The 16179-nt window shown below is 49.1% G+C and overlaps 1 protein-coding gene across 1 annotated transcript in view; it reads left to right on the forward strand.

Annotated features, from left to right (window-relative positions):
- Positions 1 to 2763: 2763 nt before the first annotated feature.
- Positions 2764 to 16179, forward strand: part of MINDY4 (MINDY lysine 48 deubiquitinase 4) — a 123241-nt gene continuing 109825 nt past the window's right edge. Inside the window, exons 1-2 of the mRNA XM_006146240.1 lie at positions 2764 to 2963; positions 11658 to 11777. Of these exons, the coding sequence (XP_006146302.1) occupies positions 2901 to 2963; positions 11658 to 11777 (183 nt within the window). The 5' untranslated portion in view covers positions 2764 to 2900. The remainder of the gene's footprint in view (positions 2964 to 11657; positions 11778 to 16179) is intronic.

Here is a 16179-nt window from a genome sequence, read left to right on the forward strand (position 1 = left end):
TATTTCACTTGGAGAGGGCAGAGGTGTCCTGGGCCAGTTTTGGCCTAATCTTATTTTAGGTAAAGAAAGGATGTATTTTAAAGGGCCTTCTAAAGGTCAAGATTACTTTTGCCTAGAAAGAACTTCAGCCCACCCTCTATTGTGACCATGGAGATAAAGCATTGTAATTAATAGTAAGTGATTAGAGCAAAGGGGAGCGGGTCGGTCGGGGGACTTCCCGGAAGATTTTATCATATACTCAGGATGTATAGGAGAGCTATGTAATTCTTTCATAGTAGTAAATTGGGGAGTCAGAGTGGGGTCGCTTCCCAGTGAGGCTGCCTCAATTCTCTGGAGCAAATAGCAAGCAGCCTTGCTGACATGCTAACTGACCCAAGCTTTGTTCCAAGGTCGGGGGGTGTACAACAGTAGCCTTGCCAACGTGTTGATCCGACCAGAAGCGGAGCTCAAAGGTCTGGGGGCTCAGACAGATCCTGGGGCCTCACTGGGTCGGACTCCTCCACTACAGTGGTCTCCCAACGATCTCCCTGCTTCCATACTGGCTCCTCTGCAGATCTATTCTCAAAACGAAAGTCAGAGGGATTCTTTCAAAACTTAAGGCAGAGTCTGTTTCTCCTCTGCCCAAAACTCTCCGAAGGATTGCCAATAAACAGTAGAAGCTGCAGTCCTGAGGGCCAGAAGCCTGCACGGTTGGGCTCCTGTTTCCTCATTCTCTCTTCCTCCTCTGGTTTCCCCATTTTACAAGATGCTGGGGACCCAAACCGTGGTTGCCATGTGGCATCTGGCTTTGGTTGAATAGTACATTACTATTGGCTGCTCTAGGGAACTGGCCCTGGGTATTAGAGAGCTTTTTAAATTTTTTTAAATAAGATTTTTTTTTTCTTCCCCACAGGGCATGTGCACTTGCTGGAGAAAAACAGAGAGAAAGGGAAAGTGAGAAATCATCCCCCTGGGGAGATGGCCATGCTCTAATCCCTTCTCATTCTCCTCTTGGGATTTCTCCCTGCTAGGTTCAGGATGTGAGCCACAGAGTAGGCCACGTGAGATCCAGTGCCCCAACACCATGCCACCTGCTGGCCCTATGTACTGGAGATTTAATAAGTATGTAAGCATGTTAAACCCAAGGTTTTGTGGATAATTCTGCTTGGGAACACTTTCTTTATTATTTTGTTTTGTTAGAAGGCACATGCACTTGCCAGAGAGAGACAGAGAAAAAAGAAGAGGAGAAAGCACCACCCACGGAGCAGGGTTATGCTGCAATCCCTTCTCGTTTGGGGATTTCGGGCACACATGCACTTATGCCTGGCATGTTTTTCAAGCTGCTGGGTCCAGGACTTGAACAGTGCCATTGTCCATGTGGGATCTGGCTGCTTTAACCACCAGGCCACAGAGCCAGACCAGGGAACAATTTTCTTTTAAAATATGTTTTAAGGGACCAGCAGTTAGCGTAATGGCTATGTTGCTGGACTCGCACGTAGTCGAATGTGGTTTTAGTCTCAGACCCAGTGGCTTAAACTCACACTGGGCACGTGTGCGTGCGTGCCCAAGATCCCGAGAGGAGAATGGAGGAGAAGGGATTGCGGCATGGCCATCTCCTCTGGGGAGTGATTTCTCGCTTTCTGTCTCCCTGTCTCTCCCTGTCTTTCTGGCAAGTGCACACGCCCTATAGCAAAAACCTCTCTAAAATATATATATATGTTTTAAAACATGTATGTTGGTGTAAAGAAACAATTCATAAGCAGTAGTATAGGTGCTTAGGGCTGAATTGCATTCCCCCAGACTTAAATATTGGTGTCCTAATGCCTGGTCCCCCAGTGCAACTTTTTAGATAAGAAGGTCTTTAAAGAGACAAGTTAAAATAAGATGGCTGGCCCCTAACCTAATGTGACTGGTGGCCTTATAACAGGAGACAAGGACATAGACACAGAGGGAAGACCATGTGAAGACACAGGAGAAGGTCACCTGCAAACCAAGGAGAGAGACCTCAGAAGAAACACTCCATCGGACACCTTGATCTTAGACTTCCAGCCTCCAGAACTGTGAGATGATAAGCGTGTTGTTTCAGTCCCGGAGCCCATGACACTGTATATGGCAACCCTAGTTAACTATTACAACAGCAGATGTGCCAACGGAAACAACCGTGAAGGTGGTATCCAAGGAACTGAGCCTGGGAAAACTGATGGTGGACATGGGCTTGGCTAGAATCCCAGCTTTTCCAGGTCCTAGCTGCGTGGCTGTCAGCAAAATCTTAGTCTTTCTAAATGTGTGTGCCTCGTTTTAGAGAATGGAGCCAATGGTAGCCACCTTGCCAGGAAGTTGTAAGGATTAGAGATGTGATAGCAATGACAGTCTCAATTAATGGCAATTCTCATTACAGAAAAGCAGGCAAGACTGAGGGATTCTAGCTTTGATTTCAGTGCTGGGTGAGCGGTCCTGGTCCTGCCTGTCCCACCGGTTCTGGCCAGCAGAGGTCGGTTGCCCCTGGTGAGCCCAGAGTGGCTGTTGGGCTGCGTGTGGACCTGCAGAGTCCCTTCATGTGGGCTTAGTCAGTCCTCCAGGAGCAAGGAGGCCTTCTTTCCATTTTATGTCCAGGGAAATGGAGACTCGGATTGTAGCTGAGACTTGTTCTGGGCCACCCAGAGGAACAGGGCCAGAGTCCCGCCTAGAGCCCTGGCCCGGCTTCTGGCTGCTACCTCCTGATCTGAGAAGCGGGCTTTGAAGGATGCTCCTCCCCTTCCCTTCCCTTCCCTTCCCTGCTCAGCCTGCAGGCTCCCAGGGAAGGGGAGGAGTTCTGGCTGGCTCTGAAGCCACTGTCCCCACAGCAACACGGCCATACTGGGCCCAACGGACTAAGAGGCCTGGGGCTGCAGCCTGGCAGCCTCGTGGGCAGAGACGGCGGCATGGACAGCCTGTTTGTGGAGGAGGTGGCCGCCTCCCTGGTCAGGGAGTTCCTCAGCAGAAAGGTAACAGCTCGCCCCCTCCGCAGCCTGGGCAGTTGCTCTAATGCTGTGTGTGGGGCAGCCTGGGGGTTCCCCTGGAATCTTTGCATCCCGGGGAGGGAGTCCTTCCCCTGCTGGCCGCCTGTTCCAGAGATGCCCCCTCAAGAGCGCCACTTTCCGGACAGGGGAGACTACATTTCCCAGGAGCCTGTGTGTCACCGTCATCAGGCACTTCCGCAAGGCAGGGCTGCTGCCTGGCCTGCCTGCAGCCTTCCCAGGCATCTGCTCTCCGGGGCGGGCAGCGGCCCAGGTGGGCGTGGGCTGTGGGGGCTGCCACGGTGGAGCTGATCTCCCCTGGCCTGGGCACAGCAGGCAGGCCTCAGCCCAGGTCTGGCTGCCGGCCTCCATGACCAGACAGCCCCAGTGAACCCAAAAGGCTGGAAAAAGTTCTCAACAGCCAAACTCTTAAGTGATTTTAATCAACAGTGCGAATTCCGGTTCTTGCATAAATTTCTGTGATGATCGTCTTGTCCCTGGAGAGTTTGGAAGTGTTCACAAGTTGGAGAGGTCCTTAGCCCTGCCCTTGGGGGGGAGATGAGACCAGGCAGTGAAGGCGCTGGCTGGGGGCCCTGGACACTCGGATAGGGGGAGCACTCCTCCATCCATTCTTCTCATCCTGATGGAGGGCTAAGCTCTGGGGGCTTTGAGTTTCCTTATGGTGCCATTGTGGGCAGAGGTGAGGCTCTTGTCTGGGAGTAGACACGCACACGCATTCACACTCACACATTTCTGAATGGAGGAAAAGGGAAGGCCTTTGTCCTCAGACGGGGTATTTGCTACTAACATGCAGTGTGGGCTTGGGTATGTTACTCGCTACCTCGATGTCCTTATCTGTAAGACAGGAAAAGCAAGACTTGCCTTTTGCAGATTTATTTGGAGGGTTTATAAGAAGATAACAGCTCCCCAGGATTGTGCCTGGTGCTCGTGGGCATTCACCTTTATACCTGGCCCCAGCTCTGATGGGCACTTGTTCTGCAAGTTCTTGGTGTGCTTTTTAGAATTTGGTTTTATCTAACGAATTTATGCAATTTTTTTTTTTTGGAGAGATTTTCACTGTAAGGGCCGTGTGCTCGATCTTGTTTGCTCTTCTCTGCCTTCTCTAAGATATAGTGGGTTTATTTTCCTAGTTGATTTGTAAGATCTATAGTTAATGGCTAGTTTAATCTAACATCATGTATATTATGGATATTTTATATCAGATGTTAATTGCCTTTTTTTTTTTTTTTGGAGAGGTTTTTTTTTTCTTTTTGCTGTAGGGCGCGTGCGCTCGCCAGACAGACAGAGAGAGACAGAGAGACAGAAAGCGAGAAATCATCCCCCAGAGGGGGTGGTCACGCCACAATCCCTTCTCCTCCAATCTCCTCTCGGGATCCTAGGCACGCATGCACACGTGCCCGGCGGGAGTTTTAAGTCACCGGGTTTGGGACAGGAACCGCGTTTGACTACGTGGGAGTCCAGTGACATAGCCATTACGCTAACTGCTGGTTCCCTACGAATTTATGCAATTTTTGAAAAGTGTATTTCTCTCTTTTGAGAGAGGGAGACAGAGACGTACCCACAATAGGGTCCCTCCTGCCCCTCCAAGTCTCAGGCAGCTTGGATCACAGGCAGTAAAGGTGTGGTGCTCAGGGAGGTCCCAGGTTTGCGTCCTGTGTCGGTCCAGGTGCGTCACCGCGGCACCACCACCTGGTTCCTACTTGACACATTTCATAAAGCATTTTGCTTTGTTTTCCTTGATTTGTTGTTTATGCCTAATTGACCTTCCATCACCAAGTCCTGGCCACATGGTGAATATTGGAGATGCACCCTGGGGGGCTGACAACTACATTCATTTCTTTTAAGTCTAGGCCACCAAGACAGCCCCTCAGAGAGAGTTCCTCATGCTCTGCCCTTCTTGAGTATAAATGAAGTCCAAAGTCCCCACCGACACCCAAGGCTGCCTTATGGTTTGACCCAAGCTTCTCATCCCTACTTCATTTCTAGCATCTCCCATATTTCCCTCTGGTCTACCCAGGCCGACCCCGAGTCCCATCTCCTTCAAGAGACATTCTCAGCTAACTTCAGTTGACGCACCTGCTCTTTGGTTTGCTCAGTGGCACTTAGGTTATAGTCAAGGCACTGTCTGTCTTGCCCTCTAGACAGGGCCACCGAGCTGGCCTCTAAACTGAGCACCACCTTGGGCACTGTCTGGTTCCTTTGTCCTCTGCTACCCACGTTTTGCCTGGGCACGCTAAGGCCTTGAGTGTAGAAAGGAGTTGCCCACAGTCACTCAGGAAGTCATGAAAGGTGAGACCGCAGCTGTGCTACCTCTTCTCATCAGGGTCTTCTCCCAGTGGGCTCTGGCAGGCGGATACCCAGCTGTTGTATCCACCATGGTGCAAGGAACCTTCTAGGTGCTTGTTTATTTTCTTAAATCCTCCTAAGTCTGAATGATAGTCATAATTATTTTCTTTCATGTAAGATTCTTGTGAGACCAGGGAACCAAGAAACCTACATAGGGTAAGTGAGTCAGACCATGCCCTTCCACTGTTCCAAACCCTCTGCCACATTCTAGTATAATAAAACCACAAGGCTTTCTGTGACCATGCTCTCAGCTCCCCTCAGACCTCATCTTCCACTACTGGAGGCCACATCCACCTCCTTGAACTTGCCAAGCATGGTCTACCTTCAGGGGAGTCATGACAATCTCCCTGATGGTGACATCAAGGTCCACTGAAGGGATTGCTCAGTTGCTCCAGCCTCTCAGGCCCTTGCTCTCCCTCCTGCAGTGACCTATCCTACCTCCACCACCCCTTCCATGGTCATGAGCTGGGCTTGTCGCTACCAGTGCTGTTCCCTTTCTGTACTTTCCTTTCCAAGCATCCCACCTGTTCTTATTTCCAGCTTGTGCTCCTTTGCTGCCCTACACAAACGTCATTCAGCACCATCCACCTCTATATTCCACCGTTGCTGCCATCTTTCACGATCCCTCAACTTCACTGTAACCTCTTCACTTCTTTCTCAACCATCAGTATGATTGTGCCCTCCAGGGCTTGCTTGAATCTCTTGCCATTCCTTCTTTCCATGTCCCTGATTTGGGGGACATACCTGCACCCACAGAGCTGAGTGGGATGGGAGAAACTATCCCACCCATGTTGACCACACCACTCACTCTGTGATGTCTTGGGGGAGGCTGATCATGTCTCTTTAGCTCCTCTTAAGTCCTGGATGGCCGTTTCATGTCTTTGCCCTCCTTAAACCCCAAAGCACCTTTCCCATCTAATTTCGCTGAGAAAATAGAAGTCAGGAGCAAAGTTCATCAGGTTCTCACCACCTCACTTAGTAACCTTTCTGCTGGATCCTCTTACTGTTCTTCCTCCTGTTCCTTCAAATGAATTCTCCACCCTTCTGGGTAAGGCTAACCCCTCTCCTGTCCCCTCTGGTGTGCTCAAGGTCACCGCTCCAGTTTCTAGCATTGCTTTCTCTGACACCATGCATGCTCCCTTCTCTACTGGGTGTATCCTATTAGCATATACACAGTGCGCTCACAGAATCCCATCATGACCCTCAAGCCCATGAAAGAGCTATGCGTACTCTGATTCTAATTCTTCTCCCACTTTCTCAAACCCATTTGAATTAGGCTTTTGTCCCCACCAATCCATGGCCACGACTTTTGTCGAGGTCATCATTGACTTCCGATGTTCATTTCTCACTGTTCTTGAACTAACCGACCTGACTGTCACAGCTGACTAGGTCCTTCTTAGAAACTTACTCTGCTTGGCTCCTAGGAGCCCACCTTCTCCCAGCTTCCTGCTACTTCTCTAGTTGCTCTTTCTCAGGGTCTTTGCTGGTTTCCTCCTCATTTCCCTGCATGCTATTGGGCTCGAAACTCAGTCTACGGCTCTCTTATCTCCCTCTGTCCATTCATTCTGCCAGCAACTCAGCCAGTCTTGTGTATCCCGGTATCACTTACACAGTAACAGTCTCCAAATCTCTAGCTGAAATTTCCCTCTGATTTCTCAAATTCTTTCTAATTGCCAATCTTACTTGTTCACTTAGGTGTCTAATACACGTTTCAACTTAACATGTCTTTGATAGCGTTTCTGCTTGTGACATGTCGGCTGTCATACCCACCAGGTCTCCAATTCTTTGGATACAAAGTGGGTGGCCGACAATTCAATTTAATTCTGACAGTCACTACCTAGAGTTAGTGTAGACCTTACAGGCCAGGGACTGTGTCTCACAAGACTATTCCCATTTTAGATGGCTTCACAAGTCCCAGGTTGGCACCTGCAGTTGGGACCAACTGGATATAAATGGAAGATTCCTCAGTTTTGATCATTTACTAGGATGGCTCAGAGAACTCAGGGAAATACTTTGCTCACATTTGCCAGCATATTATGAAGGATGCAGCTCAGGGATAACCAGATGGGAGGGATATACAGGTCACAGCAGGGGTGGGGTGGGGAACAGAGCTTTCATGCCCTCTCTAGCACGCCACCCTCATAGCACCAAGTTCTCTGAACCCTGTTCTTCAGGGCTTTTATGAAGGGTCCATGACATAGGCGTGACTGATTGAATCATTGGTCATTGTTCATTTCCAGCCCCTTTTCCTCTGTGGAGGTTGGATGAGAAGTGGGGTGGAAAGTTCCAACCCTCTAATCAAGACTTGCTCTTTCTGGTGACTAGCCCCCATCCCGAAGCTTTCTAGGGGCCCCTCAACCACCATCATCTCATTAGCATTCAGAGGATACTCTTATCATTCCAAGAGTTTCAGGCACTGTGTGCCACACCCTGGGACAAAGACCAAACATATGTTTGTCGCAATGTCCAAAAATCAATTTCTAATCTCTTCTTCCTCCTGCAGCATTCCCTACCTCAGTAGGTGGCATCTCCACCCTCCTGATTGCTTGGGCCCAAAACTTTGACATTCTTCTTTGCTTTATTCCTTCTTGTGTACCTCATGTCTGGCCCATTAGCAAAGTTGTTGACATTGTCATCCTCAGTAGGTGGCATCTCCACCCTCCTGATTGCTTGGGCCCAAAACTTTGACATTCTTCTTTGCTTTATTCCTTCTTGTGTACCCCAGTCTGACCCATTAGCAAAGTTGTTTTTATTGTCATCAAGGCACATGGAGAATGGAGCCACAGTATCCATTTCTGCTGTGACTTCCCTGCTCCAAGCCACCTCCATTTTTTTTTTTTTTTTTTTCCACTATAGGGCGCTTGCACTTGCCAGAAAGACAGAGAGAGACAGAGAGACAGAAAGCAAGAAGTCACCCCCTCCAAGGGGGATGGCCACCCCACAATCCCTTCTCCTCCATTCTCCTCTTAGGGTCTTAGGCATGCACGCACATGCACCTGACGTGAGTTTAAACCAAAGGGTCCAGGACTTGAGCCGCGGTCGACTACATGGGAGTCCAGCAACATAGCCATTACGCTAACTGCTGGTCCCAAGCCACCTCCATTTTTCATGTGAATGGTTCCATGACCTCCTAGTTGGTTTTTGCTTGCTCCCCTGCCTCCTACAATCTGTTCTAAACCTGGCAGCCAAGTGATCCATTGAAAGTAAATCATCCCTTGGGCCAGCAGGTGGCATGGTGGTTAAGGTGCTGGATTCCCATATGACCAACTGAGGTTCAAGTCCCGGACCAGGAGGCTCAAACATCACAAAAACAAACAAACAAATAAATAGGAAAAAAAAAAAAAAGGTAACCGACCTGACAATTGCAATAAATAAATAAATACACAAAAGAAAAAGTAAGTTATCCCTTGTTGCTGCTCCTTTCAAACCTGCCAGCAGTCCTCCTCCCCCCATTTCACAAATGCTGACAAGGCCTTTTCTTATCACACCAGCTATGGGGGGTCCTTGCTGACCTCATTTCCTGCCTCTTTGCATGGGCTGGAGCTGTGATGGCCTCCCAGTGGCTGCCTCAGGGCCTTTGCATGTGCCATTTCTTGCCCAGAACACCCAATTGTTTGCTTGGTCTGCTTCCTTGCTTCCCTCAGTTCTCTGCTTCAATGTCATCTAATCAATGAAGCCTTTATTGAGCACCTTTTATGAAACAGCAATTCCTGTAGCCCCTCTTGCCCTCTTAATCCCCTTACTCTACTCTACTTTTTTTCCTATAGCATGCCATTTTGGTTATATTTGTCTTTTTCCATATGGAATGAAACCTCCATGAGGACTGGGACTTTGATCTGTTTACTCCTCTGCCTCCAGCGGCTGGATTGATTAGTGGCCTAGTGGGCCAGTCCTTCATGTTCACAGATGGTGTTACCGTTTGGCCACCCTGGTCCCCAAAGGTTCATGTTTTGGAATTTAGTCTTGTGAGCAGTGATGGGATGTCCTCTCAAAGTTTATGTGTTGGGCCTTGGTTGTACTGTAGAGGTGTTCAGTGAAAACTGAAACCTTCATGGCCTCGCAGGGTGGGGTCTTTAAGTGCAAAAAAGTCAGTAGGGACCCCCAGGATTGGGATCTGGCAGGTTTTTAGGGAGAGGAGATGAGGCAAGTAGAGGCGAGCATGGATCGTGCTCTGCTCTGCGACAGGTTCTGCCTTCTGCTCTTTTGCGATGCCTTTGGACTTCCCAGCTACCAGAACTGTACTCGGTAAACCTTTATTCCTCTATCAGTCACTCAGTCTCGGGTGTTTCTGTTACAGTGCAGTAACGGACTAAGATGAATGGAAGAGCTAAAGACAAGAGCGAGCGCATGGCGGTGTTTTGTCAGTCGCTGCCTGTCTAGCATAGGGCGCTGAGCTTTGTCTCTGCGCTCCCTGTTTGTCTCCATAGCAGGGCACATTAGCAGCTGTGGCTTCCCCAGCAGAATGCCCGCTCTTCTTCCCTCTGTACCTCCTGCACCGCCAGCAGAGCTGGGCACATAATAGGTGCATGACAAATGTTTGTTGAGTGAGTCAATGTTCAGTAAGTTGGATGGGACTGAGGACTAGGTGAGTCCCAAGGGCACCCTTACTCCCTACCCCAGTGGTTGTCAAATGCTTGCGTGTACCCCAGTCTAAAGCAGAGGGAGTCATTAAGTGTACCAAGACTTGCTGATTGCAATTTCTGACCAATGTGAATAGTTATCGATGGAGAGAGACCCTCAGAGAATGTTTCGTATCACTTCAAAGGTGGGAAAGCCATGGCTAAGTTCAGATGAAAGGCAAGGATTGCATGTGAGTCCAACCTCACCTTCCAATTGATCTTCCTTAATGGACGTAATCTGCCTTTTCTCCAACACATACACTCATTTCTTTTATTTTCTTTTTCGTTCTTTTTTTAGGTTTTTGCCAGAGGACACATGTGCTTTCTGGAGAGGGACAGGAAGATGGTGAGAGGGAAAGTGAGAAGTCACCCCCCCAGGGGGATGGCCACTGCTACAATCCCCTTTCCTCCATTCTTCTCCTGGGATTTGGGGCACACACACTTGCCTGGCATGATTTTCAAGCTACCAGGTCCAGGACTTGAACAGTGATCAGCCATGTGGGAATCCAGTGCCTTAATCACTATGCCACCTGCTGGCCCCCGTATACTCATATTTTTGCTTCCCCTCCTTTAAACCTCCTTTTAACTCTGGATTAAGGCTGTGTTCACACCTCGTGGTTCCCACATTGCCCCTTTTACTCAAATGTGTGGCAGGTAGTGGGTTCGGTGTCGTTTTTCTGGTAGTTGGAGTCTCTGTAAAGTTCTGAACATGAAGGCGAGGGGAGAAGTCAAGGCCTGTCCAGCACTGAGGGCCTGGGACCCATCAAGGGCCAGGTGTGCCCTAACACCAGCTGTTTGTGAGGCGTCTTCTCATTCTCCAGCTGTCTGTTGACCACAGTGGTCCCGCGAGGTGGGCAGGCAGCAGCTGCCGTGGTTGTTTTCAAAAGAAGGAGCCTGGCTCTCTGGGGAACAGACGTCCCCCGTTTTCCATTGTGGCACGTATCTCAGCTGGTTCTGAGCCTCGGCCCTCTGGGACTTCAGGGCGGCATGATGTCAAGCAGCTTTCTTGGCAACTCAGCAAACATTTGCCGAGTGCTTCTGGTGAGCCCTGGTCCCAGAGTCACAGGCTCCCAGGCCGGGACGCTGGACCCCACAGTGAGGGAGCTCAACGTGCCTCCTGGTTTCCCCCACTGAGAAGTGAAAGTGAATATTGGCCTTTTGTTTATGTTTTTTCCTTTTGTTTATATTTAAACTTCATCTTCTGTGACCCCTACATCTAGGGTCAAACCCAGGGCTCCCGAGCTCGCTTTCCCTCCTCTGTAAAGTGGACTGACGACTCTGGCCTTCGCTCAGTCCACAGGGCTGTTGTAGGAATCAGAACAGGAGCTGTGAGGGTGGGGCCAGCAGGTGGCGTGGTGGTGGAGGTGCTGGATTCCCACATGGTCGACTGCGGTTCGAGTCCTGGACCCAGAGGTTCACTTTCCCTAGCTCCCTCTCTCCAGTGTGCGCATGGGCCCTCTGGCAAAAACGTTGGGAAAAAAACAAAACATAACAAAACTGCGAGGGAGAGGTCACGTGTAACGATGACATGAAAATGGATTCCTAAGTCAGTGTTTGGTCTTTCATTATCCTTGTGAGGGAGGCGGGGTAAGAATGAGCATAACGGACACATGGTCTTTTGTTTGTACTCCACGTCAGCGGCAGCGGAAGGTTTGGATTTAAAACGGTAAACGGTGATTCAGATCTCTCCCCTCAGGGCCTGAAGAGGACAGGTGTGACCATGGACCAGGAGCGCCCACGCTCCGACCTCAGCATCAACAGCAGAAACGACCTTCGCAAGGTTTTGCATCTTGAGTTTCTCTACAAGGAGAACAAAGTACGTGCCTTTAAGGTGTGGCATGGAGATCCGGGATTGCGTTTGGTGATGCCAGGACACCCGTGGCCCTGCCCTGGATGGCAGGAAGCGGGGGCCACTCCTGTCCTGACACACCTGCGGTCAGAGACAGCAGACCCAGCCAAGTGCTGACAAATCCCACGCGTGAGTCTGTTTCCAGCCCCAGTCAGCCTGGAGCCGGCCGCGGTGTTTTGCGCGTGTGTGGTTTTGTGTGTGGTTAGGCTCATTTTGAACCACAGCCTGGGGCTGTGCGCAGCCTCCGACAGTTATTCCCTGTGCTCCCTCCTCCCCACTGGAAGCTAATTTTAGTAAGACTGTACTTAAGAATAGCATATTCAGTTATACTAAAATTTTCCATCCCTTGCCTGTGTAAGAGTTTCCTTCTTCAGTCCTGGATAACACCTTAGTCTTAAGTCCACTGTGACGCGTGATTCAGGCAGAAGGGAGTTGAGTGGAGTTAACCCAAGTACACTGGAGTCAAGGAAGTGAATGGAATAGCACTTCCTTCAGAAGGAGGGAAGCTTTGCTACCCTCCTCTGCTGTTGCAAACTTTCAGGGCACTCTGTAATTTTATGTTTTTTTTTTCTTCTTCTTTTTTTGGAGAGGTTTTTGCTATAGGGCATGTGCGCTCGCCAGAAAGACAGAGAGAGACAGAGAGACAGAAAGCGAGAAATCACCCCCCAGGGTGGGTGGCCACGCCGCAATCCCTTCTCCTCTGTTCTCCTGTTGGGATCTTGGGTACGCACGCACATGTGCTCAGCATGTGTTTAAACCACTGGGTCCGGGATGTGAACCGCGGTTGATTATGTCAGAGTCCAGCGACATAACGATTACACTAACTGCTGGTCCCACTTTTATATTTTTAAATAAAGTTTTTGCCATAGGGTGTGTGTGCTTACTGAAGATAGACAAGGAGAGAGAAAGTGAGAATTATCCCACATGAGGGATGGCCATGCCACAATCCCTCCTCCATTCTCCTCTCAGGATTCTGGGCACTTACACATATGCATCCAGTGGGATGTCAAACCATTGGGTCCAGGACTTGAACTACAGTCAGCCATGTGAGAGTCCAGCGCCTTAACCACCATGCCACCTGTTGCCCTCCCCCTTTTAAAAAGTTTATTTATGAGATCAGCAGTTGGTGTAATGGCTATGTCACTGGACTCCCACGTAGTTGACCATGGTTTGAGTCCTGGACCTGGTGGCTTAAACTCACACCAGGCATGTGTGCGTGCATGCCCAAGATCCCAAGAGGAGAATGGAGCAGAAGGGATTGTGGTGTGGCCATCCCCCCGGGGGGTGATTTCTTGCTTTCTGTCTCTCTGTCTCTCTCTGTCTGTCTGGAAGTGCACATGCCCTAAAGCAAAAATCTCTCAAAAAAACCCACAAAAAACCAAAAAACAAAACAGTTTATTTATTTCTTCTAAGAGACACAGAGAGAGAGAGGGACCCTAACAGGGTCCTCATGCCATGATCTACCCCTAGGTTCAGCCGACCAGGATCACAGGCACATGTGTGCACGTGGAGTGCTCAGGGAGATCCCGGGCTTTGAACCCAGGACCTTTCCATGTGGCCTTTGCATTGCGGTGTGTTGCATTGCCACTGTGCCCTTGGAGCTGTTCTAGTTTTCCTTTTTTGTGTGTGTGCTTATCATATTTGTGATGGAATATTGTGTGATTATTTAATTAGATCTGTCTCCCCCACCACCTTGGACACAGCAGAAGGCCAGGGATGGTGTCTCTTTTTCGCTCTTGTATCCCCACACTTACAGTGTTGTCTGATGACATGGTGAATAATCAGTACGCATTCATGAGATAAACGAATGGATGACTGAGCACAGGCATGAATGAAGCTGTAATTCTGGTTTACTTGCCTTTTCTGTTATGAAGACAGAAGCCTTTAGCTCGATAAAAGAATGGACTCTCCAGCAAAGGTAGCCTTGGGACTGGCCACAGTGTCAGAATCAGAAAGAAATGGATGATGAATAAGTAGTTCAGGATTTATCACCATTAAAAAATAATGATACCTCATAAGGGAGTCCAACATGGAAAACAGAGAAGAGAAGCTGCTCTATTTGAAGGGAGGATAAGGAGGGCTGCCAGGTTGGCCTCTGGGCATGCTCCAGGGTTTAAAACACTGACCGCTGCCCACCGCCCACCCCACTTGCCCAGAGAAGCTGTGACCAGAAGCAAAGGTAGCGGTCTAAGGTCTCGCAGTCAGTTACAGGGAGGAGATGAGGTGAGAACCAGGACTCCTGATTCCCAGTTCTATTACAGTAACAGTGGCCAAGCTTATTTTCATTCTCTTTTCAGGTGGAATCTTAGCAGATCGGTTGGTATGGGGTGGGAACAAGGCTATTTCTTTTTTTTTGGAGAGGTTTTTGCTATAGGGTGTGTGCGCTCGCCAGAAAGACAGAGACAGAGAGACAGAAAGCGAGAAATCGCCCCCCGGGGGGATGGCAACGCTGCAATCCCTTCTCCTCTGTTCTCCTCTCAGGATCTTGGGCATGCACGCACGCACATGCGCCCAGCGTGAGTTTAAGCTGCTGGGGCAGGGTCTCATACTGCAGTCAGCTACATGGGAGTGCAGCGACATAGCCATTACGCTGACTGCTGGTCCTGGAACAATGCTATTTCTGAGACACACTGAGGAAACTCCAAACTGCTTGGAAACCACTCACTTAGGCCAGGCTTCTCTCAACAAAGGGAAGGATGGAATTTCAGATGAACCTCGACCCACTGGCACCCAAACTGCAGGTGCACTCGGGTTGCCAGAAATTCTTATGTTCCCCTTGGTGGAGAAACGGGTATTGGTAACCAGGAGATGTCATATCAGAGGCTCAGGAAAGAGATCACATAGATGACCTTTGTCCTCCGGGTCCTTGGGTGACACCGAGAGACTTCCGTCTCCTATACACACTCAGTGGGAGTCCTGTAGCAAGAAGACTGTTGACCCAGACAGCAGGCACTTGGCGATATCTGCCTGCCAGGCAGGAGAGCGGGCCGTACCTTTTAGGAAAATTCCGTACAGAGTGAGACTGTTACCCAGACAATTCAGTGCACCACTCTAGTACATTGGAATTTTTATGTAAATACACCTTTACCTAATTTCCCCAAAGTGTCTTTGCCATTCAAGCCATTTTTAATTTTCTCACTGTAATACAGTCTCCCTAAGGTAACTGTCCTCTTAAGACACTTAGGATATTTTCATTAGCTATTCATAAGTGCCCAGATTATCTGACCGAGACAGTGGTTATTAGCTATGATGCAGTGAACCAGAACACATGTTTTAGAGAAAAATGCACTCCTTCATTTATCTTTTGTATAATACTTTTGATTTTCACTCAGCACAAAGCTAGCATGATGCTGGGAAAACCCTGCAATTTAATGTTGTGGCTTCCAGTAATTTACTTTTCCCTATTAGGTATACAATAGGTAAGAATGGCTTTGTAGGGGCTGGGAAGTAGTGCAGTGGTAAGGCAACTAGATCCATATGTAGAAGGTCCTGGGTTCATATCCTAGGTCCTTCTTGAGCACTTGGGGCGCATGCATGCCTGTGATCCAGGCTGGCAGAGACCAGGGTAAGTTGCAGCATGAAGACCCGTTTGGGGGTGTCTATTTTTTTCTCTCTCCATGCCATTAAAGAAATAAATAAACTTTAAAAAATGCCTATGTAGGGCCGAGCAGGTGACATGCATAGTGGTTTAGGTGCTAGACTCCCACACCGCTGACTGTGTTTCGAGTCCTGGACCTAGAGGCTTGAAACTCACCCCAAGTGCGTGTGTGTGCACATCTGAAATCCTGAGAGAGGAACAGAGGAGAAGGGATTGCGGCATGGCCATTCCCTCAGGGAGTGATTTCTCACTTTCTCTCTCTGTCTCTTCCTGTCTTTTGGCGAGTGCATGCACTCTGCAGCAAAAATCTCTCTTTGTGCTAAAAAATGCCGATGTAAAATTGAGGTTTAGAAAAATGGTATCTGGGGTCCTCTCCATGGCCTGGTGGTTAAGGCAGCCAGATATCCCACATGGCTGATTTTGAGGTTTAAATCCTGGGCTAGCAGCTTGAGAAACACGCTGGGCCTGTGTGCAGGCCCCAAATCCTGACAGGATGCAGGAGGGACTGTGGTGTAACCACTCCCCGCAGGGGTGATACTTTTGCTCCAACTCCCTTCACTGTAAGCTTCATTTAGATAGAGACAAAGTAATTTTTTTTCCTTCTTATACTAAAAAGAAACCAAAAAATCCCCCACACTGTCTCTGCTTTTGACTGCGATAAGTCTGTTGAATTTGATCCTAGCCCTTTGGCTGTGGGTCTTGTTCCTGGAACTTCTACTGCATGGAACAGAGGTATAGAAGGGAGAGACGGTGTGGCATACCCGGAGGGCC

Source organism: Tupaia chinensis, unplaced genomic scaffold, assembly GCF_000334495.1.
Source record: "Tupaia chinensis unplaced genomic scaffold, TupChi_1.0 Scaffold000170_1, whole genome shotgun sequence".
NCBI classification, from domain to species: domain Eukaryota; kingdom Metazoa; phylum Chordata; class Mammalia; order Scandentia; family Tupaiidae; genus Tupaia; species Tupaia belangeri.